The following is a 25,615-nucleotide window of genomic DNA, read 5'->3' as shown; positions in this document are numbered from 1 at the left end:
TGGGGATCGATCTCGGGGATCCGGACACTCCCGTTCCAGCGAGTCGGGCCGCGCCGAAGAAGAAGAAGACCAAGGGGAAAGGCAAGGTGGTCGGCGAGTCGTCGCAGCCCGCTGTTCACGACACCCCCACGCGGAGGAAGTGGACAGATGATGAGTACGTCGGCATGGCCAAGACGTGGTTGTCGGTTTGCGACGATCCGCTGGTTGGGAACAACCATCGGGTCGTCAACATGTGGGCTAAGATTAGAGCAGCCTACAGGAGGTACTGCCCGCACGGAAAGGACTACAACAAGGAGGAGTGCCGGAAGGGGTGGGAACGCATCAGGGTCGCGGTCGGCCGATTTTCGGGGTTGTACGCCAACGCCCTCCGCCAGCTGACTAGTGGGCAGAATGAGGAGGACGCCCGGAGGATAGCGGAGAGTCAGTTCCCCTTAAGATTTATAAGGAGTTCACCTTCTGGGAATGCTATGTGGTGCTGAAAGACTCCGAGAAGTTCCGGGTGGGGTGCGACGTTGGGTGGCCGAAGATGCAGAGGCTGAACTACTCCGGCGATTACAGCGGCAGCAACGGCGGATCCCACGACCTCCCCCGGATGCTGAGTAGTTTCCGTCCCCTCCATCCTTTACTCGTCGCCCTCGCCCGGTTGGCCAAGAGCGGGCGCAACGGGCAGCGAGGGGAGGATCCCTCCTATCGCCCTAGGAGGTCATCTCGGCACCCCCCCCCCCACGCGCGTACACCTTATTCTCGCGTAAAAAACGGAGGAACTAATGTACAAGGTCTTCCAAGAGTGGAGGGTCGCAACTGACCCCACGGAGAAGAGGTTCCTTCAATCGATGCTCGAGAACATGCAGGTGGATTTGGATGCCACAAGGGCACTGGTGGGGGGCTCAGATACCCCGGGTGGCGGCGACGAGGACGGCGGCGGCGAGGACGAGGAGTAGAGAGCGGCGGGGCTCGTGTGTGGAAGCCCGTTTTTTTTTTTAAAAAAATCATGTATTTTTTTTATCTATTTACCTTTTTTTTAATGAAATGAATGAATTTTCCCGTATATGTCTCGTAAATTTAATTCCGTAATTTAATCATAAATTTTATTCCGTAAATGTAATTATTTTTTAATTATTTTTATTGCGGCTAGCCTATGGTTAGCCTAAGGCTAGCCTATTTGAGTAAAATAATGATGTGACAGGTAGATTTTTAGTGCTAATGACGTGACATGGAGAGAAATATGGCTAGCCTATTGCTATTGGAGATATGGCTAGCCTATTGCTGTTGGAGATGCTCCTATCAGCAATATATGGGAGGACGCTGACGTGAAGAGTAAATGTATAATGCATTATCGTATCTATCATGATTATATTTTAAGTATTAATTTAATGTAAAATAAGAGTTAGGTGTATACTATGCATAAACATAAAGTAGAAAACTTACTGGGCCATTCTTTTAGAAACATTTATTTCATAAATAAGACATGTTGAAATTCCTAATTTTGTTTGCTAAATGTATAATCACATTTAAATGCCGCACTCATCAAACGAAAAAAAAATCGTATAGATTGTGAATTGTGTTGTGCGAATATGTTGGGATTAAAGTTAAGAGGGCCTACTGTAAAAAAAAAAAGTTAAGAGGGCCCAATTCAAATAGCTACACTACTTTTGGGGAAGAGGAAATTCTATTCTCAAGCCCGGTTCTTTAATTTCCTATTGTTTATTTTAATAATATGATGATTTTTTCATATATATTTTAATAATATGATGATATCTCCAATCTAATTTTTTTTGTTCGATTTCATATGAAACCTTAGAAAACAAAAGGTTCGGACGACTCGGACCAAAATACTCCCTTCGTCCCAGTTTAAGAGTCCTATTTTGTCATTTCCGTTTGTCCCAGTTTAAGAGTCCTATTTAGAATTTATCATATTTGGATAAAAAATTTAACCCCATTATTGATGAAATTTACACTCAAATACCATTACTTTCATAAAAATAAAACAAAACAAAATCTTAAACATACAAAAAATTAATAGGGTCTCACTTTCCACTACCTCACTTCAATTATTACACACTCCAACAACCACTATCTCACTTCATTTATTATACACTCTACCAATTTCTTAAAACCCGTGTCATAATTAAATCTCACACTTAAACTGGGACGACGGGAGTATACAAATAGAAGATAGAATTCATAAAATGATTGCTTAATTCTCACTTCCATTTTCAAAATGCTAGTAATAATTTTTGAAGTACAACTTACTTAAAGAGATACTCAATCTGTTTTACTTTGCAGTTACACTTTAAATAGGACACTGTACACAGTCTATTTAGCTTCGATAAAAATGTTGAGATTATGTCCAAAAGCAATGTTTATGCCCCTAATGGTGAGTACTATACACTGCCTTACACCAAGTTTGCTTGCTAATTCCCTTTTGATTTGAAGTGTCTTCATATTATCCTGCACATGTTGCTATTTTAGAGAGCAACCTAAAACCCACTTCATCAACTAGTAAAAACTAACACAATTTTTACATGTTCCTTTAATATTACTCTGCACATCCCCGACTACGACAAGCCCTGTCGTCGTTGGACTATTCGTATTTAAGTATCCTTGAACATGAAGGTATGGACATTGAAATATGAGGGCAATGAATATGGTCCGCTCATATCATTTTTGTGCAAACTCCGTGCTCCTCCTTCTGTTATGCGTTGCTTTCATCAAATACCAACAAAATAATTTTAGTGGACCACATTATGTAATTCAGATTTTTCTATATTTTTGAACTCCACATTTAGCATAAGAGGACCCTCTTTCGAGTTTTCTGGTAACCCATTGTAATTCACATTTCGGTGAATATTGTGATTTCTCAATATTTGTTGGTGAACACCGTGATTTCTCCATATTTGTTGATTCACATTTAGGTGAATACTGTGATTTCTCAATATTTGTTCATTTGTTGTATAGTCTTCTCAATTCTCATAGGCCGTGTCTGTTTCTGTTTCCCAAGGAATCTTTTTTTTCCTTTCTCTTTTGTACTCCCTCGTCACATAGTAGATGTCACACTAGGGGATTGATATGGGATTTATGTGTTGTTTTGTGTGTTAAGTGGAAAAAGAAAATAATATATTTATATTAATGTGATAGAAAACTTTTTCTAAAAAAGTAAAGATGACATCTTTTGTAGGACAAATTAAAAGAAAAAAAAAGGTGTAACATACTGACATGACATCTCTTATGACAGGCTGAAAATTTGAAAGTTGTCTCTTTCCATTATAAATACTACTTATTAAATATCCAAATCATTGGTTCAAATAGATTATCATTTTCACTCATAAGTCGATATAAATGTGGAAATACTGAAAATTGATAATACAACGAAAAAGTTTATATTTTGTTTAAATGAAAAAGGCTAGCAACAATTGAAATAGGTTACACTTGAACTACAATGATATTGAATCCCATCTACATAAAATTGTAAATAAGGACAGGCTGAAAATTTGAAAGTTCTCTGATTGCTAGATTAAATAGAGTCATCCGTCTACGGTTTACTATGCATTCCATCAGCAACGCTGAGAAAAACACTCAAAATTCCGGCTAACGTGACAGTCCCAACTAAGGTATGATCTTCTTCAACAACCCAAACACAACTAACACGATACGCCAGGGCCTGCATCATCACAGCCAGCAAGGAACTCCTTGGGCTGCAGACGAGCGGCTCACACCTACCGGCTGCATAGTGTCGACTTGAACCTCTACTCCAACCTTTACTCATACCAGATACAAAGTCTTCGTCTGAGGATAAGCTCGAGGAGGAGGAGCAATACAGCAACGAGGGGTGGATCGACTCATCCATCATATCCACCATGCCACCTAAATTTCTCTCCTCCAGCCTCGTCTTCACCAGCTGCACCAGGTCCTCCGGTGGTGGGCTGCCACAGTCGACATAAGCCATGAGATCCATGGCTGAGAGGACCATGATTGCGGAAGCAGCAGTTTCGTCGCAGTAGGCTAGAGTTTGGGGGGAGATCTCCCCCATCAACCTGTTCTCTTCATCGACAACTGCAACGGATTTCTGCTCGGTGATAGCGCGGTGGAAATAGCCCAATGCTGAGGATGCAGGCTTGTTGTGGGTGATGGTCATGATGTCGCGATCGATGATGTTTAGCGACTCAAGGTTGTAAGTGGTGACTGGAGAGAAGGAGCCTACGGAGTTGAGAATGAAGCGTAGCACATCTTCTTGCGTTAGCCAACAGCATTCGTGTTGTTCGTGGCAGCTGGAAGAGAGCTGTTGCCGGTTTTCCAACCTCTTTCTTGCATAGTTGAAGCGCTGGTTTTGAATCGGAACCACCAGATTTTGGGTGCCATCTAGCATGTAATCCATGGCTTCCAGCAGGCTGCAGATTAGAAAATGCAGCAAAGTTGAGACTAATGCAAAACAGAGTGGATTTAGTGATTGAAACACTCAAGTAACTGCAAATGCCAAATATGGTTCACTAATAGCATGCAGACTCTGAACATGAGTCACTGCAGAGCTATACCAATTAGGACTCGCCAATTTCGTTTATTAATTCTAAATTAGAATTTAATCATCTATAATTAAGGTATATTGATCAAATTTGATTTACTTCAAATTAAAAACAGAGTGGATCTAGGACTCATCCGAATTTTCTCCTTTCTTCCGAATTTTTTTTTTTTTTTTGATGCAATTAACAACAAAATTTGATTTATAAGCTGGATCAGCCTAACTTTCTCTTTTCCTTCGTTTTTGATGAATCAGAAATCAAATGGGGGAGGTTGGATAATATTAGAGAGAGAAAATTAAGAAGCGGTAGCTGTCGCAATTGATTCCCCCGGAAAAGTATAATTATTAAAGCCGTTAAAATTGGAAAATTCTTAATCACACACAGATGCTGAATTGAGCCACACAATTCCCCCAATTAAACAGTAACAGATTCAATCATGCAATTCAATCGCAAATCATACAACAATTCAATCATGCAATCCAATCGCAAATTCGCTCAATAAAAAACAAAAAAAAGTGAAACGAACCTGGAATTAGGTGCGACGCGCCTGACGATGGGGATTCCTTTGGGCAAAATGTCACAAACAGGAGTCTGAAGAGCTTTGAACGGATCCGCCAGATTCTCCTCCCGGCAGAGGAAGAGGATCACATCTGCGGCGCTGAATTTTCCGACGCAGGCGCAGGCGGCGTTCTGACTACATATCCAGACGCTAATGTATATCTCACCGGACGCTTTGAGCGCCGCCAATGCTTCTGCGATGGAGGCGGTGGCGGCGATCCACTTGAGCTCCGGCTTCCCTATGCACAAGTCCGACACCTCTGCGGATAGAGATCTCAATGCCATACAATGATCGGATCTGCAGGAGAGATAAATAGGAGATGGATGAGGTAGATGGAATGGAAGACGAAGGATTGACTGTACGGATAAATGTTGCAGTAGTAGTTGGAGAGAGAGGTAGCTGAAAGATGTGGCTGTGGAATATACAATGGAATCTTGTATATATAGACACCCTACGTCTCTGTTTACAGCTGGGAAAAGGAGACTATATTTTTTTGGGAAATTAAATTATTCAACTTTACTTGCGGTATTTTTCTATACTTATATTACACCGTATATTGCTATCTGTATTTCTATTTATTTAAAATAAATACGATGGGATATATTATACACCACATATTCACATTATAAGGAAGTCGTTGAAGGGAAGATTAATCAATAAGTGTAAATATTATTTTAATCTATTTAGTCAAAGTAATTGCGCTCTATAATGAGGTGTGGTACTGTGGTTTGTGTGTGGTAAATACAAATTTTGATAGCAAAGATTCATTAAATTGTTCCACAACAAGTATCCAAAGAAGTCAAATTTTGTAAAATCATTTTATTGTAGAATGACTTGAATACCATTTTTTTCTAGACGTAAGATTACGCACTGATATTTATTGAATTATTTTCATGACTGAATATTAAAAAAGTACTACTATAGAAGAATAAAATCATTTTGTCGTCACAATACATGATTTCGTTAGTCTTCCGATGTAAACCAAGCAAAAGAACACGACACAAAAATACATTATCCCTAAAGAACAAATCCAAGTAAATTATTACTTTATTTAATAAACATCAGCATAAATTTATTAAATAATAGGTGAACCTCTTTCTTAACGGCGAGGGAGCACAAGATTGAAGGGCCATCATTTAACAAGCTTCTTTGCATTAATACTACAAAAACTACATCTAGCACAAGTTTAAAATACCTCTATAGTTGGCCAGGTGCCACATCATCAAAGACTTCTCACAGGCTGCCACATTATCAAAGACTTCCCACACTTCAACAATAGGCTAGCCAACATCCTAGCCTAGCAAATAAATTGACAAATACGATTAATTCATTTTAATTATTTGTTTTAATCAAATATTAAAAAAAATGAAGTGCAATGAGTTGTAAATATATAGTATAAATAAAAAAAATTAAAATTTTAAAAAAATCGGTTCGACTATCGCTTGCCGCGCAATACGTGGCCAGCGACCTGCTAACGGCTATTGTCCGTGGATGACCGCTCGTCCATCTTCCGGACATCCGTCGTGTTAACCTAATGCAATAGCGGATATCCGCCACTCCCTTCCCGCTAGTCTATGGCTAGTCCGTGCTAATGCCTTAACCCTAAACCCCTAATGCGAAAAACTGACATCTATCACAAAGTTAAAATACTACGGGAGTAAAGAATTTGAGAAATTGTTAAAGCTTTAAAATAACTAACTTAAAAAATAATTGTTTTAATAATTTTCGAGGGATACAAGAGAAAAACCAAGACGTTGAATGTTTAACTTCAAAATTATATTGTTTTATGAAAAATTAGGGATACATGAGAATATATCAAGGATCACAAACAAAAGACTTTAAACTTGTTATAAGTAGACTTATTTAAATTTAGCCTCGTCCCATTTAAAATGTAAGCTTTTTTTGGAACTTAAAGAAACACAGTATATTTCTAAAATTATAAATATTTAATTAAATAATGAAAATGTCATAATTTCTATTTTATTCTGTTTTATGGAACACTACTTTATTTTTATAATTTAACATACTAAACAACACTTCATAAAATTTATAATGAAAAGAAAAGTTTCACTTTAAATAAACGGAAGAGAATATCAAATGTACTCCAATATTTTCTCAATCAACCAAAATTTAGGGAGTACTAAACTTAAAATGTCACTAACATTTTATCATTTTTATTATTATTTTATCCACAATTTCATTTATTTCTCTACTTATATTTTTTATTTCTTTATTTGTCATACTTTATCAATAAAATTATTTTTAATAATAGGAGGGATTATTTATAAAATGTAGATCTTCTATATGGGTATGTGGTATGTATGAGCATTTGTTGAAGTGGTGGATGTGGGGCCCTAGAGATTTGGAGATTTTTAGTGGGAAGATGTTAGGGTCAAGTCAAGCTTCCCAACTCGTTTAAATACTTGTGAATTACATTAACAAAATACTAACGTGACATATAGTTTTACTCTTTACTTTTTAATTTTTTTTTAAAAACGTGACATATAGATTTATGGAGCAGGATTTGCATACAAAATATAGTTTCATAGGGGAAGGCTCGTGCCATCCATTTTATTACGTATAATAATAGTTTTATTGAGAATTCTTTTTCTCTAAACTCGTTTGTTTATTTAATTAAAAGGACGTCCTAGAAAGACAGGTGTTTATATATCTCTGTAATGATAGATTACCGTCGGATTAGATTGATACTTTTATAGGAGTCAAATCCGATTTGGCAAAAAAAGAATGGCGAATGGCGTTTAACCAATTTTATGAAGTGTTGAATGAGATTTAAATCTAATTAATGGATGGATTTGAATGTAAGTGGCTAACTTTACTTTAAATGACCAATTTAATGCGTGTATTAAATTGTTCTTAGCTCGAAATGTTTGACATTAATGACTTACGTTATATTCTAGAAATGTATTCCTATATTGTTCATGAATATATTTGAAGAAAATTGATTGTATTTTTTCTCTACCCTCTTCGGTGGTAGATCCAAAATTTTGAGTTTAAGGATGCAAAGAGCTCGAAAAGGAAAATGTCACCTCTCTTCCCTTTCTCTAAGCATTTTTGTCCGACTCTCTCTCTCTCTGTTTCTCAAATTGTTAGCTCTCTATCTCTTTAATCTCTATATATTCCACACAAATAAGAGAATGAGCTAAGTTTAGCTTAGGTGTAGGAAACAAAAGGATATATAGTAGTACTATAACACAGGGTAATGATATAGGCCGAACTAATTCTTAATAAGGATATGTAGTACTATAAAACAAGGTAATGATATAGGCAGAACTAATTCTTAATGTCGAACAATCGAACTAAAATATAGCAGTTCATTATTAGACAACACATATTCATTATTTTAGTTCAGTCTTCTGCAATGAAGTAAAACAATCAAATAATAAAGTTCGTATAAAATTAAGTATAACGATCTAAAAATGAATTATATAACTTGCTTGATTTATTTTATCCATTAGATTAGAAAAATGGATCGCTGAGGTTCGGTGTTTAGTTCAATTTTTAATAAAAAGTACTTATAATAAAAATTTGGGGATCCAACTAATGCTTAATTTACATGAGTCGAACTCATTACAGATCAATTAGTTGAAAGAGAAACATTTTAACTCTCCCTGATTTTTCACATTATCAGTTAAGGTGTTGATTACTTAAAAAGTTTATGCATGATTGTGGAAACTAACACTTGTTATAAGTAACTGTACAAGTTAAGTCCACTTTTACGGATCAATTTTGCAATTAATCCAAAAAAGTATTCCCTTCGTTTTGCAATTTTGCAATTTTAATGTATAATTGAAAAGGTATGAGAAAGATAGAAATATAAAGTTTTTAAAATATTTTTAATAATAATGGATCTCCTTTCATTATAGAGTAAGATATTTCCAAAATTAGAAAATTTATACTTTTCGAACGAACTAAAAAGAAAATAGCTCGGAGTACTTTTCAAGGGGAGGAGAACTAATATCCAGTTGTGATCAAAGTGTCCGTAATGTACTTGAAAATTCTAAATCTAAATCAAAACATTAAAGGACAAATTCGTGCGGTATGTGTTGAACACACATCAGCATTATATTCAGTGGGGACACAATCAAATAATTTTGCATTTGAGTATCATTCAATAAATACATGGATTAATTAATCTCAACAATTGTCTGTTGTAAAGAGATCATACCGATGGATTTTTCTCGAATGTGCTAAACCATTACTGTTCCACCCCAGTCATCAATCTATTTTTGGGGTTATATTTATTATTACTAACTGTCACTTGAATTTGGATTGAATATTATTATTTAATAAGTAAGGCTATAGTTTTTGAAGCTTCAATCATACAATTAACGATAGATATCAATCCACCTTGAATCATTATATTTGTACTATTAAAATTCAATTTGATGATAAATATTGTATTATGATTTACAAAAGAGATAATGGGACAACTGTTCTAACTCAACCTAGCTAGCCAACAGTAGGATTTTTAGAATGTCACAATCGGAGGAATTTGTGGATAGAAAAGATACACACGAAATTGTGAATATGACATTCTACCTTCCAAGTCGGTGCATCCAGTCCTGCCAACATAATAAATCCTCTCTGGATAATTAAACATTTGGATTTTGTTTAGATGACTAAACATTTAAAAATGGTTTGTTCGGACGGAAATCGCACCTTAATCTTAATGGGAGATCAACATATGAAAATTTTCCTGCCCCACAATACGTACAAATATTACTCCCTCCGTACCACGATAAAAGTCCTATTTCACTTTCATCAGAAATTAAAAGTAGCCATCACATCCCACCAACTTATTCTACTCACATTTTGTTATATATAAAACAAATATATATAAGTGAGACTCATAATCCACTAACTTATCAAACCCACTTTTCTTTAGATTTCTTAGATCTCGTGTCATAACCAAATAGGACTTTTATTGCGGGACGGATGGAGTATTATAATACATATAAAATACTACTACTCCCTTTGTTCTTGACAATTTGTCAATTATATCCTTTTTCGTTAGTCTCTAATTAAATTTTGATACCTTTCATTCTTAGCATTTTTTGATAGTGAACTTCATATTTCACTAACTCATTGACATTGTCATTTTATTATAAAACTATTAATATAAAAGTAGGACCACATGGCATTAACTTTTTCAATTTATTTTCTATTACATTTCTTAAAGTCTATGTAGGGTTAAATAGTGACAACTTATTAGGGATGGAGACTTACTATATTTGAGTTATTATTCTTTCAAATTTAGACGCATTGAAAAAAAAAAACAATGTACATTTTGACAAAAAAAAATAAAATATATAAAATCAAAATATGTATAGTTCATTTATCTATAAACAAATAAATTTTATAAAGTTTATATTTCAAAATTTAGTAAATAGAATACGATTGGAATAATATCATCGAGGTGGTAATATTCTTTATATGGCTTGCGAATATGCCTGAAAGTAGACAATCCAATAAATTGGAGCGATTCAATGATCGAGTGATCAATATTAATGTGACAAAACCAACAACGGACCACTTGAACCATAGATATTAGGTACGAGTCTTAATCTATGGCATCACATCATATTATTCGTATTTATAACATCTGGTTCGTAAATTTAATTAAAAAAAGCGAATGAAACATGAAAGAATATACTTTAACTCCAGACATCGATAAAAATATGAGGCCGCCGAAAAACCTAATTTTAACATAAACTAATTTTAATAGGATACATAATATTTAACAATTTAATGTGTTCGATTTCCGTATATTTAAATCAGACTCGTTTTGCGTATTAACATTCTAAAATAAATACTGCTACTAAACTTGAGAATATAAATTCGAACCAATTTGAAATTTCTGAAAAAAATTGTAAACCTAAATTCAAACTGAACTTACGATTTCGAATATCTGAAAATTTCCAAAAATATCAGATATTTTTTAACTTTTAGTATATATTCTATGTTTGAAATATATAACAAAATTGATTTGTATCAATATTTTATTAAATATAAATATATAAATAAATAAAGTATTTGAAAGTAATACTACTCCATACTACTATTAAATAAAAAATTTTCATATTCAAAATCAATAATTTGAATTGAGTATAATATTTCCAATCACAATATAAATAATTGTAGACGATTTCTTGAAATTTGTGTTCAACGATTTCTTCTTATAATTATGGATGAAAGTAGCAGTATTTGATCTCAGGTTCCAGGAATTTTGGATCTATTGCACATGAACGAAAATTTTGTGTCTGTCTATATTTGAGATATCATGTTTCAGAAAAAAAAAGCTACAATAAATGCATTTATTTATTGCGTCATTGCATGCATCTTTTTTATTAGATATTGTAAAAAGTCGAAGACCAATAGCAAGCCGCTGATTTTGATCATCGTTGCAACTTTTTATGCTATGTTTTTCCGCTTCTGTGGTCAAAGACTCAAATGCAAGTGGTTATATAAATATTAGTATTAAGAAAAATGTGGCGCAATTGTTGAATTTTATATTATTAGACCCAATCTAATTTGAAGATTTGTGATTACTTGCATGCTAGTCTAGAATAATCTAGTGCGAAAATTACCGCTTTTCCACGAAAAGGGAGAGAAAAAAAATATTAAAATAGACCTTTTGTCAAAAAGTTATTACTTTACATGCATTTGGCTCTCTCAAGAAATATATTATCCTTCCCAAAGAAATAGAAATTGAAACGATTGGGTGGGCCTTGTTGTGGGCCGATCCCAGGCTTTTCACATGGAGTATATTTTAGCTTAGTTCTATAACATAGAATTTTCACCAATTGGGTATATCAGCATTGTATTATTTTTATGTTAGTTACAAAAACTCATTTGTATTGTGAAGCGCTATTTGAACTTACAGAAAATTGAAATTTTGTTTTTTGCAGACTTTCAGTATAAACTTTTAGTGAAACTACAAAGTTAAACCTTGTATAGTGCAAGCGATAATTTCATATAATGTACTGTAGTAGGTTATTTCTTGAATAAAATAATAGCTTCCGATTTTATAGCATAAACCATAAGAATGAAGATACTCCCTCCGTCCATGATTAAAAGTCCCATTTCTAAATGGCGCGGATTTTAAAAAATGTTAAGAATAGTAAGTGGAAGAAAGTTAGTGGAATAGGGGTCCCACTTGTATATATTAGTTTTAAATGATATGTGAGTGGAATGAGTTGTGGTGGAATGTGGGGTCTCTTTACCATTTATGGTAATTATGAACCGGGACTCTTATTCGTGAACGGACCAAAATGGAAAAACAGGACTCTTATTCGTGGACGGAGGGAGTAATAGAATACCGAATAGTGTAAGATAATTGGGCTTGATATTGGGCTTCTATAGGATTGAGGAGGGCCAACTTAATAATTATTCGGGTATAGGACCAGCTGCATCGGCCCATTAATACGGTAAATAAGCAAACTACCTACATATATGTAGACATCATGGAACTATTTTTTATCCATAACACACGAGAGAGTTGAGAGAAATAGAGAGAATTAGAAGACATGTTAGTTAAGGGATTTGAATTCAATCCGAGCGGCGAAGATTTGATCAATTTCTACCTTTATCCATGGGTGAAGCAACAGGTGCCGTGGAATGTTAGGGAGATTTAAAATATTGAACAAAACGGATAATCTGAAAGTCGTGATGATATCACTTTCAGATCAAATCAATTTCGGTGGTTCTACCAAAATATTTGATCGGATACAATTCAGAAAAATCAGAACTATTATATGTTGATGTTAGAGAGAATCTATGAACCAAAAAGAATCAACCAGATTTAACAAGATGAACCAGTGCATCTGTAGATGAACCAGTGCATCTGTTGAGGGAAAAGCCGAAAATAACTAATTTTCAAAAGGTTTCCAAAATTGCAAACTAGTCCTTTGACTTTCAGAAATAATATTTTCGGATGAATTTCTTACACAACAACTTCGTTGAAATAAAAAATTTGGGCTCTGCCCCTTGGACCCCGCTACCCGGGGGCGCTGCTCCCGGACCCCCGTCCATCATAATGAATTTAAATAAGCATGCACTCCGCACTTCCATACTTATATGATACTCCCTCCGTCCCAAGATAAGTGACTTGTATTCCTTTTTGGGGTGTCCCACTATAAGTGACCTATTTCCATTTTTAGCAAAAAGTCATCTCTCTTACTTTATTCTCCACCTACTTTATTCTCTCTTCTCTCCTCTACTTTTCCCTCTCTCATACTTTACTCTCTCCACTTTAACTTATTTAAATACCATTCCTTAAATCCCGTGCCCAAAAGACGTAGGTCACTTATCTTGGGACGGATAGAGTAAATCATTATGATAATATTGATCAATCAAGTTTACCCAATTACACTAAAATATCCAACATGGAATGGCATTCCCGTGAAGGAGATCTACGGTCCATCGTCGGATCCGTGGGTGGTTTTCTATGACGTGGAGTCGCGTTGGCACTCGAGGTTGGAGGAGAAGGGCGCCATCAAGTACACCATATACGCCTTCACATTTCTCTCGAGGGTTTCCAACTCGAAGAGGGTTTCTCGAAGGGCAGGGACCGGGACTTGGCACGGCCAAACGGGCCCCGAGATGATCCAAGATTCCAAGAACGGCCAAATCATCGGCCAATCCAAGATGCTGGCCTTCAAGCACCCGGGCTTGGAGGCTGATTTCGGCCATTGGACGATGCATGAATATTCCCTTAGCGATGATCTAATTAGGTCAAGCGGCGTACCAAACGCAGCCGATGTCGTCGCGGGCAAGATCACCAAGACCGAACAACAAGAAATCCGGTGTGCAGCCGCCGTTGGCCGAGATTAGCAAGCTTCCGGAGTTGCGGACAACTGAGATGTTTCTTCCGGAATCGCATGGCAGCGGTGTGTGGGTCCAGCCGCCCCAAATTGTGAATCATGCGGCGGTTAGAGACCCTTTTGATGTTAGTGTTCCGGATCCAAATCAACAAGTCGGAAACACATCCGGCGCCGGCGAGGGATCGGAGGTAGAGCCTAACGACGAGGACTTATTTCTCTTCGAAGCGGAACTACTAGAGAATATGCTAGACGATAAGTAGTGTAGTAGTATATTATGTAATCTTCTCGGGTTTTCTTTGTCGGTTCTTTTCCGAGTCATATCAAGAGAGTCGAACCGCATAGGGTTGGAATTCTAGAAAATTATGAATTCCATAGATCGAGTCAATTAATTGAGAAATAAGATAATTTGTTCTTCTCATTCATCGTTGAATTCTTTATTTTTGCAAATCCTACATCTCTATCCTTACTAAAAAAGAATATAAATATATTTGTGTTGCATATTTATTCGAATTTCCAAATTTTCACATATATACTAATATCTTTTGTTGGTAAGAGTGATCAAGAAGTTTAGATGCTTTCGAGCTTGTGTTTCTTGTACTGTCTATTCTTTTGACTATTTTGTGTATCGTCTTTGTGTGACATCATTGTTACGTGAGCGTAGGTCCTTAGTGATCGAACCACGTAAATATTATCCCGTTGTCGTGTTTTGTTTCATATATTTCATAGCCTCATCTCTTAAGAAAAATAAAAGCGAGAAAAAGCAAAATAAAATAAAATAAAATTGGTATCGTCTTTGTATATTGTACGAACGAATAGCAAGATTAATAAAATTGAGGATGATATGATTCTCGTGTCCTCATCACTCACCAACTAGTATGAAATAACTGTGGAAATCAAATTTTGTACTATATCGAATAGTACTCTAAAAATGTATAGTTAATTTTATCAATAAAGTAAACATATAGCTAATTTAAAATAAAAATAATAATTAAAATAATTTAATACTACCCTGTTAAATGTAGCAACTTTGGGGGGCTAGCCATTATTAATAGTGTCATTTCTGTATCTACCGAAATCCAAATAATTAGGCCTGGCCAATATGATACTCCACTTCTTAATCAATAACTTGCAATAAAAAATGCGTACAGATATGAAAAATCTAAATACCCAAAAAAGTAAATATCAATATTGTTCACAAAGTTATACCTGAACACTCTACCAATATGGATAAGTTGAAAGATAATAATTTATTAAGGTTGTGTTCGGTTTCTAAAATAAAATAATACTAAGATACATTCTAGGTTTGAGTTGTGAGATTATTTTAGTCATAGGGGGTTAACTATTACCAGAGATGAAGCCAGAAATTTTATATTGGGGGCCTAAATTTTAGATAGTTTTTCGTATCGGTATAGCCAAAAATTGTTGCAACATAGGCAATGGGGAGTTGCGAGAGATATAGATGAATAATGAAAGGAAAAAAACTCGAGATACGTAATAGAAACTAAATATAGATGTGTTGGTCATCTGTTAGAAAACAAAGTGCAAGTAAATTAGAAAATAAGATTAAAAGTCGGATATATGGAAATAAATAGCAGTCTGGGTAAAACTCTTCAACATAAAAATGTAAGAAAACAAAACAAATACTCATATGAATATAATTATGTCTAAATCTCAAATGCAATTTTACATAGAAGCGGAACAGTCTAATAAATTGCAAGATTGCTACTAGCATTATAATAGATCCCAAAGATAAGATATTTAATTTCGAATAAACAAAAAGACACAAAACGTGTTACAAACATACAATTATCAAATAAATTTGTCAATGCATTTATTTTATTTGATACAGTATGTTCTTGTTTATCTAATTAGGTTCATTATTTTTCCATAAGTAATTAATTATCCATTTACTAAGATTTGTGAAATTTTATTCAATCAAATGATAATTGTCATACAGTATACAAATGCATTTATTTTATATTATAGAGAAAAGGAGTATTAGAAAAAAACAGGGAAAATAGATCGATTTGTTCATGAGGGGTTTAACAATTGGATATAAAATAAGAAAAATAAACAGATTTGTTGTTGACGAGAATCGAACATGGGGCATTAAGATTGGAGTCTTGGGCCCAAACCACCTGCACTACCTTAGAATTTAAGTAGTTGTCGAGAATATATATAGGCCCTATAGTGGCTTCGTCGCTGACTATGACTAATTATCCCATGATAATCATCTAGGATGAGTTGTGTGGTTGAATCTCAATAACCAAACACAGTACAAATTTAATTCCGGATACAATCTTGCAAACCGAACACTCCCTAAGAGAATAATCAATTTAATATTATCACATGCACTTGGATCATTTACTATCATCAATAAAGCTCATAACTTAACAAAGGGAGAATGAATGTATTATGGTTATAATCAAAACAAATTTGTTATAGTAAAATAAGTTATTTTCTCTCCAACCGGCGGGGCATCTTCTCCCCGCCTTGGTCGAACCTCGGGACAACGGCACAGTAGCCGGCTGAGTTTGTAGAGTAGAGTGATGTTGACGTTTTAGTAGTTTATAGGAACTGGTGGCGGATCTAGGATTTTTCATTTGGGGATTCGAATAATATTCTAAAAAACTATACTCCAGATACTTTTATCAATTTAGTAAACATATAGCTAATTTAAAATACAAAAAGCAATAACATGTCCAGAATATACATAGAACCCCTTTTGTTTTGTATTAAGAATATTGTGAAGATATGATATGATATATATGGATGTCAATCGGGTCAGCCCAGCGGGTTTTGGGCCAACCCTATTGGGTTGTGGGTCAATCGGGTGCGGGTTAGTCGGACTGTGATTTTTTCAGATTATAAAAGTTCAATCCTAACCCTAAAAAGATCGGGTTTTGGGCTAGCCCAACGAGTTAATCGGGTTGCTACGAAATTAACGTTCGATCAATCCAGTAAATAATGATGAAAATTAGTTATATTTATAAAATCTAAAACATTTAATTATGATAAATTTGATCATTTGAGATATATAATTAAACTAAAACATAAACATGATAGAATATTAATATTTGAGATTAGTGTAAAATGAAATATAAACCTATTTCGAAAAAATTTAAAGCAAGTTATAGAAATTTAAATATTTTTAGTGGATTTAAAGTTTCTAATTTATTTATCTATTATTTTATTAAAAAAAATTAATATATAATTTGTTTATTAAATATAAATTTGAAAGTTATTTTTGTAGTTATCTACTACCTCCGTCCCCAAAAATTTGTCCCACTTTCACCTGGCACGGGTTTTAAGAAATGTAATGGAAAGTGAGTTGAAAAAATTAGTGGATTGTGGGTCCTATTTTTATATACTCCCTCCCTCCCACTAAATATGCATCATTTGGAAATTGGCACAGGTTTTTATATAGTGTTGTTTTGTGAGTTAATGAAGATAGAGTAAAGTAAGAGAGATGAAAAAGTAGAGATAAAGATGTTACCATTTTAGCAAATGTTTCATTTTTAATGGGACAAACTAAAAAGGAAAACGTTTCATTTCTAATGGGACACAAGGAGTATTAGTTTTACAATAAAATATGAGTAGGAGTGAGTTAGTGGAATATGAGATCCACTACCAAAAATGGTAAAGTGAAATGAGACAAATTTTGGGGGACGGACAGAAATGGAAAAATGGAAGCAAATTTTCAAAGACGAATGTAGTATATTACTCCCTTCATCCCGCTTAAGATGACACGTTTTCCTTTTTAGTTTGTCCCAACTAAAATGACACATTTCATCTTTCACTCTCCAATTAATACACCTAGCCACTTTTTATCACTCCTATTAAAATATTCATCTTTCTTTCTCTTTCTATGTTAATACTTACACCCACCTTTTCTCTCTCCAATTAAATACTTTAACCAATAAGTCATAAAATCTCGTGCCGGCTAAGCAATGTGTCATCTTAGCCGGGACGGAGGGAGTATAAAAATAGTCAATGAAGAGATGAATTAGAAGTCAAATAAATATTACAATAGAAATTTTATCGGGTTTAACGGGTTTTCGGGTCTGGCCCTAACGGGTTGCGTGTTAATCGGTGCGGGCTAATCAGGTTTTAATTTTATCAGGCTACAAATTTTCAACCCTAACCCTATAAATTTAGCAGGCTAATCGGGTCAGCCCACAGGCTGTAGGCTGTACTGACATCCGTAATGATATATGATGAATTGAATGAAGGAAATCTAGTTAAGGTGTATTTATTGGGAGATTGCACATTAGCTAATCTATTTGTAGAAAATGTGCCTAAATCTGGCCGAGTTGAATGCGTATAGAAAACCAATTAACAGTAGAGTGGTTATTGCTCGTGATCAAAGATCACGAGTTCGAGTCCACCGTGGCGTGACCTTTTAAAAGTTTATGTTTATTTGGCGATACAAAATTCATAAAATCTGTTCATATAACATATCATTTGATAATATGTTAAAAACTTTCGACGTAATATTATGTCATTAAAATTTTGTTAAAATTATACTTATAAAACTACCATTAATTTAATATGGTTTTCGTTTAAAAATAATTCAAATAAAAAAGTTATATGAAATTTTAATTTTTTAAGAAAAAAAATAAGTTTCCATAATGATTTTTTAATCATATAGACATGCTACGTAACAAAGATTAAGGCCGCTGGATTGAGTAGCATTTTAAAGAGAGTTATCATTGAAAGTTATTTGATTGATATGCTATATATAAATCTAAAACAAAGACCAAGTATTAGAAATTTAGGGGTGGAGCCAGGAATTAACCCGGAATTAAAATGAAGAGGGGCAAAAAATTATGTATAGCAAATAATTGAATAATTGAGATGGGGCATTTAAGAAGAAATTCCAACGAACATGCTAATTTGAAGAAATATTAGTGCATGTACAAATTTTAGAGGAGGGGCAAATGCCCCACAAAAGGTCCATGTGGCTACGCCCCTGGAGCTACTCACCCCTTAAAAGGCTTTTACAAAGGAAAGGGTTATCCATACTTATATAGAGAAGTTATAATCATCACCAATTCTATTTGGGACAAGATTTAAGAGTTTTAATACTAAGTGAAATAATCATAACACGACGTGAGCAAACAAGAAGAAAAAATACAAATAAAAAGAATTATTAACCATAGTTGAATTTACAATCTAAGTTGGAATCATGGAGTTTTATCGGTCTCTTAGAAACCTTGCCGGAGCTAGGGGTGGGTCGATACGATATATCGTATCGAAAATGTTGTATCGTGTATCGTATCGAAAATATCGATATGAAAGAATTTCATATCGTTATCGTATCGAAAGTTTCGATATATCGAGTTTCGATATATCGAACTTTCGATATAAAAAAATTTCATATCGTTATCGTATCGATATTTCGATATATCGTATCGAAATTCGATATATCGTTAAATATCGATATATATCGAAAATTTCGATATATATCGGTATATATCGAAAATATAATAGCGATATATATCGAAAATATCGATATATCGAAAATTTTCGATATATATCGTATTTTCGATATAAAACGATATATCGCGATATAAGGAAATTCATATCGTTATCGTATCGAAAGTTTTCGATACGATATCGTATCGTATCGAAAATTACGATATATCGAAAATTCGATAATTTTTCGATATTTTTCAATACGATACGAGCGATATATCATTTTTTCGGTATTTTTCCCCAGCCCTAGCCGGAGCCATCCATATGCAAATCCGCTGCCGCTGCCACCACCGTCCCCGAACGGCGGGCCCTTCTAGCGTGCATCCAATATTTGGTGCTCAATTCCACTCTAAACTTCACCGTTGATCCGTTGGAAATCTTCCGTAGCATATCGTCCGACGATGGCCCATGAGCCTCCACCACAACCTCCCGATGGACCGCAATCTTCCTAACAAGGTGGAATCCTGGGATAACGTAGTAACCGACGATGGAGAATCTTTTGGTGGAGACATAATAATACAAAGTAATGTTGATATCGTCATAAAAGATATACCGATCAGATACGAATTTGAGGTCCATGACAATAGAGGTAGTTGAGTTATCTTTTCGAATATGTAGTTGTTGTATGTAGAATTGAGGCGGCGATAATAGCACGTAGACAACTACGCCAATTATTGCGATAAAGAAAAGAGCAATTAAGCCCACGATTAAGCCTTTCTTTATGATTTTTTTATCCATCGGAATTTGAGGCTAATATGGTCCTTGTAAGTGACCTACTTGGAACGAAGAATGCGTACATAAATGTGAGTGAAAACTCACAATATATATAATATCAATGCAAAAATATGAATCCAAAGTTATGAAAATTTGCTGGCAAAATAAATCTGATTCTTATTTGGAAAATATAAAATCGAGTTACAAGGAGTAACTGGAATTCTAAACAAAGATTTGATAATTTCTGAGAATTTATTAATCACAATCAGAATACGTGCGAGATTGCATAAACTTTGTTCGAGATTAAATGTGCAGTGCATTTGATTCATGAAATTGAATTGCACAACTCAATCATAGAAGTAGTTGATTCATGACTACGATATAGTTTTAAATATTTGTGTTGATTTAGTACAATATTAAGGATATATTATACACATTGCAAATTGGAGTCTAAAAATTTAGACAATAGAAATTAAGAACATGGATGTGTTTGAAGGATAATCACTTATATACTCAATTAATACTTCAAAAAAAACACTGTTTCCCGACCAACAATTACCAAGCACCTTACTTATGCTCGGAAACTACCGAGCACTTTTACCTTTGCTCGGAAAAATACGAGCACTTTTACCTTTGCTCGCAAAATACTGAGCATATTTACTTGTGCTCGGCAAACCAACTATTAGCTTTTACTTGTGCTCGGCAACCCAGCGAGCAATTTTAACTTTGCTCGGAAAATACCGACCACTTCTACTTGTGCTCGGCACAATAGCAAGCACATTTAAGTGTGCTTGGAAATGTGTAACATAAAATAAAATGGCAATACTATTTCAAAAACTACAAGTATAGAAGAAGGATGGAGATATTAAAGAAGAAAAATGTATTAAAATTATTAAAAAAAATCGTCATGCTGAAATGGCGTGCAATAGCGCAACGAAACTGCCCGCTCGTGGCCGGTCCGAACGGTTGATACGGATTATAAACCAATTATTTGATTCAAGTTTTTGAGAACGATTAGTTTCTTAAAAAAAAATATTGGCCGTGGTATCGAACGCAATCGTATCACCTATTAAATCATCTATAAAACCACCGAGGACCTTTACATGTGCTCGGAATATACCGAGCACTTCTACTTGTGCTCGGCAAAAAGCAAGCACATTTAGTTGTGCTCGGAAATAAACAACATAGATTAAAATGCCAATACTATTTCAAAAAACTACAAGTATAGAAGAAGAATGGAGATATTAAAGAAAGAAAAATGTATTAAAATTATTATAAAAAAAATCGCCATGTTGAAATGGCATGCAATAGCGCAACGAAACCGCCCGCTCGTGGCCAGTCCGAACGGTTGATACGGATTATAAACCAATAATTATTTGATTCAAGTTTTTGTGAGAACGATTAGTTTTGTTAAAAAAATATTGGTCGTGATATCGAACGCAATCGTATCACCTATTAAATCATCTATAAAATCAGCTATTAGTTTTACATCTCCATAATTATCCACAATTTGATGTTCGTGTCATAAAACAGTGCATCAGCAATGCATCATACATGAGGGCTCTACTTTTGTTGCATTCTTCATTTGGACCCATGAGCTAGAACCTTTAGATATTTTACTGCTAGCACTTTTGATAGAGATGTTGATCCCAATGCCCTACTAATTAATTGTGGTATGTTACTTTATTTGTTCCTTTCATATTATTTCTGATTTTACTCCACTATAACATTACTACTCTACTAATGATGATGGCATTTATTTAAATTTAAATTTTGATTTTCATGATACCTAACATTTATCACTTTACTACTCCATCCGTCCCGGATAATTCGGGTCACTTTCACCGGGCATGGGTTTAAGAATGTATTGAAAAGTGGGTTGAAAAAGTTAGTGGAATGTGAGTCCTACCTTTATATATTACTCCCTCCGTCCCGGCTAAGATGACACATTGCTTAGCCAGCACGGGATTTTAGGAGTGATTGGTTAAAGTGTTTAATTGGAGAGAGAGAAGGTGGGTGTAGGTATTAAAGTAGAAAGATGAAGAAAGATGAATATTTTAATAGGGGTGAGAAAAAGTAGTTGAGTGTATTAATTGGAGAGAGAAAGTTACCAAAAAAGGAAATGTGTCATCTTTAGTTGGTACAAACTAATAAGGAAAACGTGTCATCTTAAGCGGGACGGAGGGAGTAGTTTTATAATAAAATGTGAGGAGGAATGAGTTAGTGGAATATGAGGTCCACTACCAAAAATAGTAAAAATGAAATGAGACAAATTATGTGGGACGGACCGAAATGGAAAACTGGGACGAATTATCTGGGACGGAGGGAGTATAATTTTAATCCTTTAATCTTGATCTGCAAATGTTAATCATACTATTTGATTGATTGATTTAACTTTAATATTTTCAATTGCGTCGATGATAAACATTGAAATCATGAAAAAAATTGACCACACATGACACATAGATATAGTGCGCGGGATGTGATCAAATGAAAATTCTAAATATTGTACAAACTCAAAACTATGATCTGGACCATTGAAAAATGTCATCAGATAAAAAAAAAACATCAACAGAAAAATGTCACTACCTAACATATAGACATTAAAAAAGCATCAACAGGAAAAAGCATCAACAACAAATGTTAATGATTGATGTTGTGTTGATATTGTGTTGATACTGTGTTAACATTAAAATCTTGAAATTTTACTTTGTATTGAAATAGTGTTGAAGCTGTGTTGAGGAGTTTTGAGTTTGTACCATATATAAATTTGCATATTATCACTACCTATAGTGCGCTCAATTATTATTTATTTTTTATAAACATTTATTACTAAGTTTTAAACTCTAGTTTGAGTTTAATGACCACCGAGTATATATTCGAACTTGATAGTAGTTTGAAGTACACAGCAAACATCGAAAAACCAAAAGTATATAAATTACTACATCTCATCTTAATGAAAGCACTACATTAATTATTACTACCATTTGCTCATAACAAATCTATACCGAGTCACTGTCTCAAATCGAACAAATCCTACGAGCTCATTTTAATTTAGATGGAGTACCATTTTTTGAAGAAAAAGACATGAAGCTAGCTCATTCTAAGTTAGATGGTCTAACTTGTTCCCCATTAATCAATATGGAAAGCTATATGGATTATCTTGTTGTTAATTGATTTCAGATGACAATAGAATTTCTACTAACCAACAAGAGTAACTATGTGCAAACTAGCAAGCAAGAAGCTAGCTTTTTGACGATATATATCTTTTATTAACTTAATATTTTTATTTATTTTTCAGTTCTTAAATTCATGCATTGTTTTATTATTTGTAGGGGACAACATTGGTTTATTTGCAGGCTGAATTCAGATCTCCATTCAATTACATATATATTACTCCTATAGTATTATACTCCCTCCGTCCCAGATAATTCAACCCAATATTCTATTTCAGGCCGACCCACATAATTTGACCCACTTCACTTTTACCATTTTTGGTAGTGGGCCCCATATTTCACTAACTCATTACTACCCACATTTTATTATAACACTAATACTTTAAAAGTAGGACTCACATCCCACCAACTTTTTCAACTCACTTTTCATTAGATTTTTTAAAACCCGTGCCGGGTCAAAGTGTCCCGAATTATCTGGGACGGAGGGAGTAAAATATAAACAATGCGGATAATTATTTTTTTTAATTGCTTTCACATTTCATTTTTTATATGCATATGTTCTATGAGAATGAACTATTATGCACAACAATTATTCTTTGTATGGCGATGTCTCGACCTTAGATATCGTCGGCTAAATTGGCTAAATTCTATCCGCTTCGAATTTACTTGTAGTTGTCAACTGACGCAATATAGTTTGTATTTAAATACTTGAATACTATTGATTGACGCAATTTAGGGCTTAGATTTGATTATTGTTTGTCTTCTTGCTATGTTTTTCCTTGTCTTTTGTGGTTATTAATTCATTCTTCGATTGCCATGATTGAGAAGATTGCAGTGTCTACTGTGTGGGCGTTGTTTGGATATGACGTGTGCTACGACGTGGATAGAATTGCTAAAGGTTATAGGTGGACCTGTTATAGTTGTTATATGTATATGTTTTTTGTTATTTGTCAGTTAATCTTTGTGTAATTGCGTCGTTCATTTGTTTGTAGTGTTTATTTTACCTTGTTTAAACTATTACTCCCTTTTGTCCCATAATAGATGTCACACTTTCCTTTTTAGTTTGTCCTACAAAAGATGTCACATTTCCTTTTTTGGAAAAAGTTCTCTCTCACGTTCATATAAATATATTATTTTCTCTTTCAACTTAACACACAAAACAACACCTCCTAAAATCTCGTGTCAATCCCGAACTGTGACATCTATTATGAGACGAAGGGAGTATTATTTTTTACAAACTCACGTATCATCATTTTTAAGCTTATAAAAAACTCATATTATCAAGGTGGAGTCCTCACCCATCCGACTAAAGAAATCTATTGACCAAATATATTTGAAAATATGGAATGTGTCACTACCATATTTATTATTATGTCATGGAGTAGTATAAAACTGCAAATACTACAACAAAACAAAATCGGAATAACTCAATAGTTATATATTAAAGCTTAATCATCTTATATACATATACAAATCGTTAACATGAAATCTACTCCAAAAATAAATTTTAAAAAAGGAAACTTAGTAAAATTTCTTGTACACGTCAAAATAAAATAATACTCCATCAAATCGTTAACATGAAATCTACTCCAAAAATAAATTTAAAAAAAAGGAAATTTAGTAAAATTTCTTGTACACGTCAAAATAAAATAATACTCCATGAAGACAATAAATATAAGTACTATATCACTGTTAAATTGTTTTTTCATAATAAAATTTGAATTAAAAAAATCACTTTTTCATAATACAAAATTTAAATTTTAAAAAGTACTACTCCTAAGACACTGAAGAGACCAAAAAGAAAAAAAGTGACGGTGAAAAATGAAACTTACTAACCCATCCAATTGTGATCTATGACCTATCAATCCATTAATTATGTTGAAAGCCTGGAACCTTAAATTATTCGACGCATTGATTGGCTCAACCAAATCCTCCAACATAATCCCGCCACATGTCGGGGCAGCGGTTAATACCCGCCATCACCACCCTTTTAACCGCCTCGACTCTCTCAAAACACCGATATGACACAAGGTAGAAAAACTTGATTTTTACACGAATGTGTTTAAATATAGTAGTCAGGTTTGTCTGCTTCCGAGGGGCTTTCGCAGCAATTTTCCTATGCACTCTAATTAATTACTACTTCTGTATAATAAAGATTGTTTTATGTCCATTCCACAAAATTTGTATAATTTCACTTTTTACTAATTTTGGTACTAGACTTCATATTTCACTAATTCATTCCTATACACATTTTATTATTAAACTAATATATATAAAAGTAGGACTCACATTCCGTTAACTTTTCTACTCACTTTTCATTACATTTTT

The 25,615-nt window shown here is 34.1% G+C and overlaps 2 protein-coding genes across 2 annotated transcripts; one reads left to right on the top strand and one right to left on the bottom strand.

Moving 5' to 3' along the window:
• Positions 1-3,357: 3,357 nt before the first annotated feature.
• On the bottom strand, positions 3,358-5,496 carry LOC125191340 (CBS domain-containing protein CBSX5-like). Its single transcript, XM_048088881.2, has 2 exons — positions 5,044-5,496; positions 3,358-4,388 (listed from the first exon to the last, which is right to left on the bottom strand). The coding sequence occupies exons 1-2, from the start codon at positions 5,358-5,360 to the stop codon at positions 3,533-3,535; spliced, it is 1,173 nt and encodes a 390-aa protein (XP_047944838.1). The 5' UTR covers positions 5,361-5,496; the 3' UTR covers positions 3,358-3,532.
• A 7,127-nt stretch (positions 5,497-12,623) lies between these two features.
• LOC125189993 (NAC domain-containing protein 78-like) lies at positions 12,624-13,929 on the top strand. Its single transcript, XM_048087197.1, has 2 exons — positions 12,624-12,716; positions 13,504-13,929. Exons 1-2 carry the CDS (start codon positions 12,624-12,626, stop codon positions 13,927-13,929), a joined length of 519 nt encoding a protein of 172 aa, XP_047943154.1.
• Positions 13,930-25,615: the final 11,686 nt, after the last annotated feature.

The sequence above is a fragment of the Salvia hispanica genome, chromosome 5, assembly GCF_029641045.1.
Source record: "Salvia hispanica isolate PSC_SH4W2 chromosome 5, Shi_PSC_v1, whole genome shotgun sequence".
Taxonomy (NCBI): Eukaryota; Viridiplantae; Streptophyta; class Magnoliopsida; order Lamiales; family Lamiaceae; genus Salvia; species Salvia hispanica.
This window is presented reverse-complemented; position numbering and strand designations above follow the sequence as displayed.

Excerpts from the sequence above, each read along its gene's own strand:
- LOC125189993 (XM_048087197.1), top strand. The coding sequence starts at position 12,624 with ATGTTAGTTAAGGGATTTGAATTCAATCCGAGCGGCGAAGATTTGATC. Across the intron at positions 12,717-13,503 it reads AGCAACAGGTGCCGTGGAAT|GAGATCTACGGTCCATCGTC; the intron begins GTTAGGGAGATT and ends ATTCCCGTGAAG.
- LOC125191340 (XM_048088881.2), bottom strand. The coding sequence starts at position 5,360 with ATGGCATTGAGATCTCTATCCGCAGAGGTGTCGGACTTGTGCATAGGG. Across the intron at positions 4,389-5,043 it reads CGCGTCGCACCTAATTCCAG|CCTGCTGGAAGCCATGGATT; the intron begins GTTCGTTTCACT and ends TCTAATCTGCAG.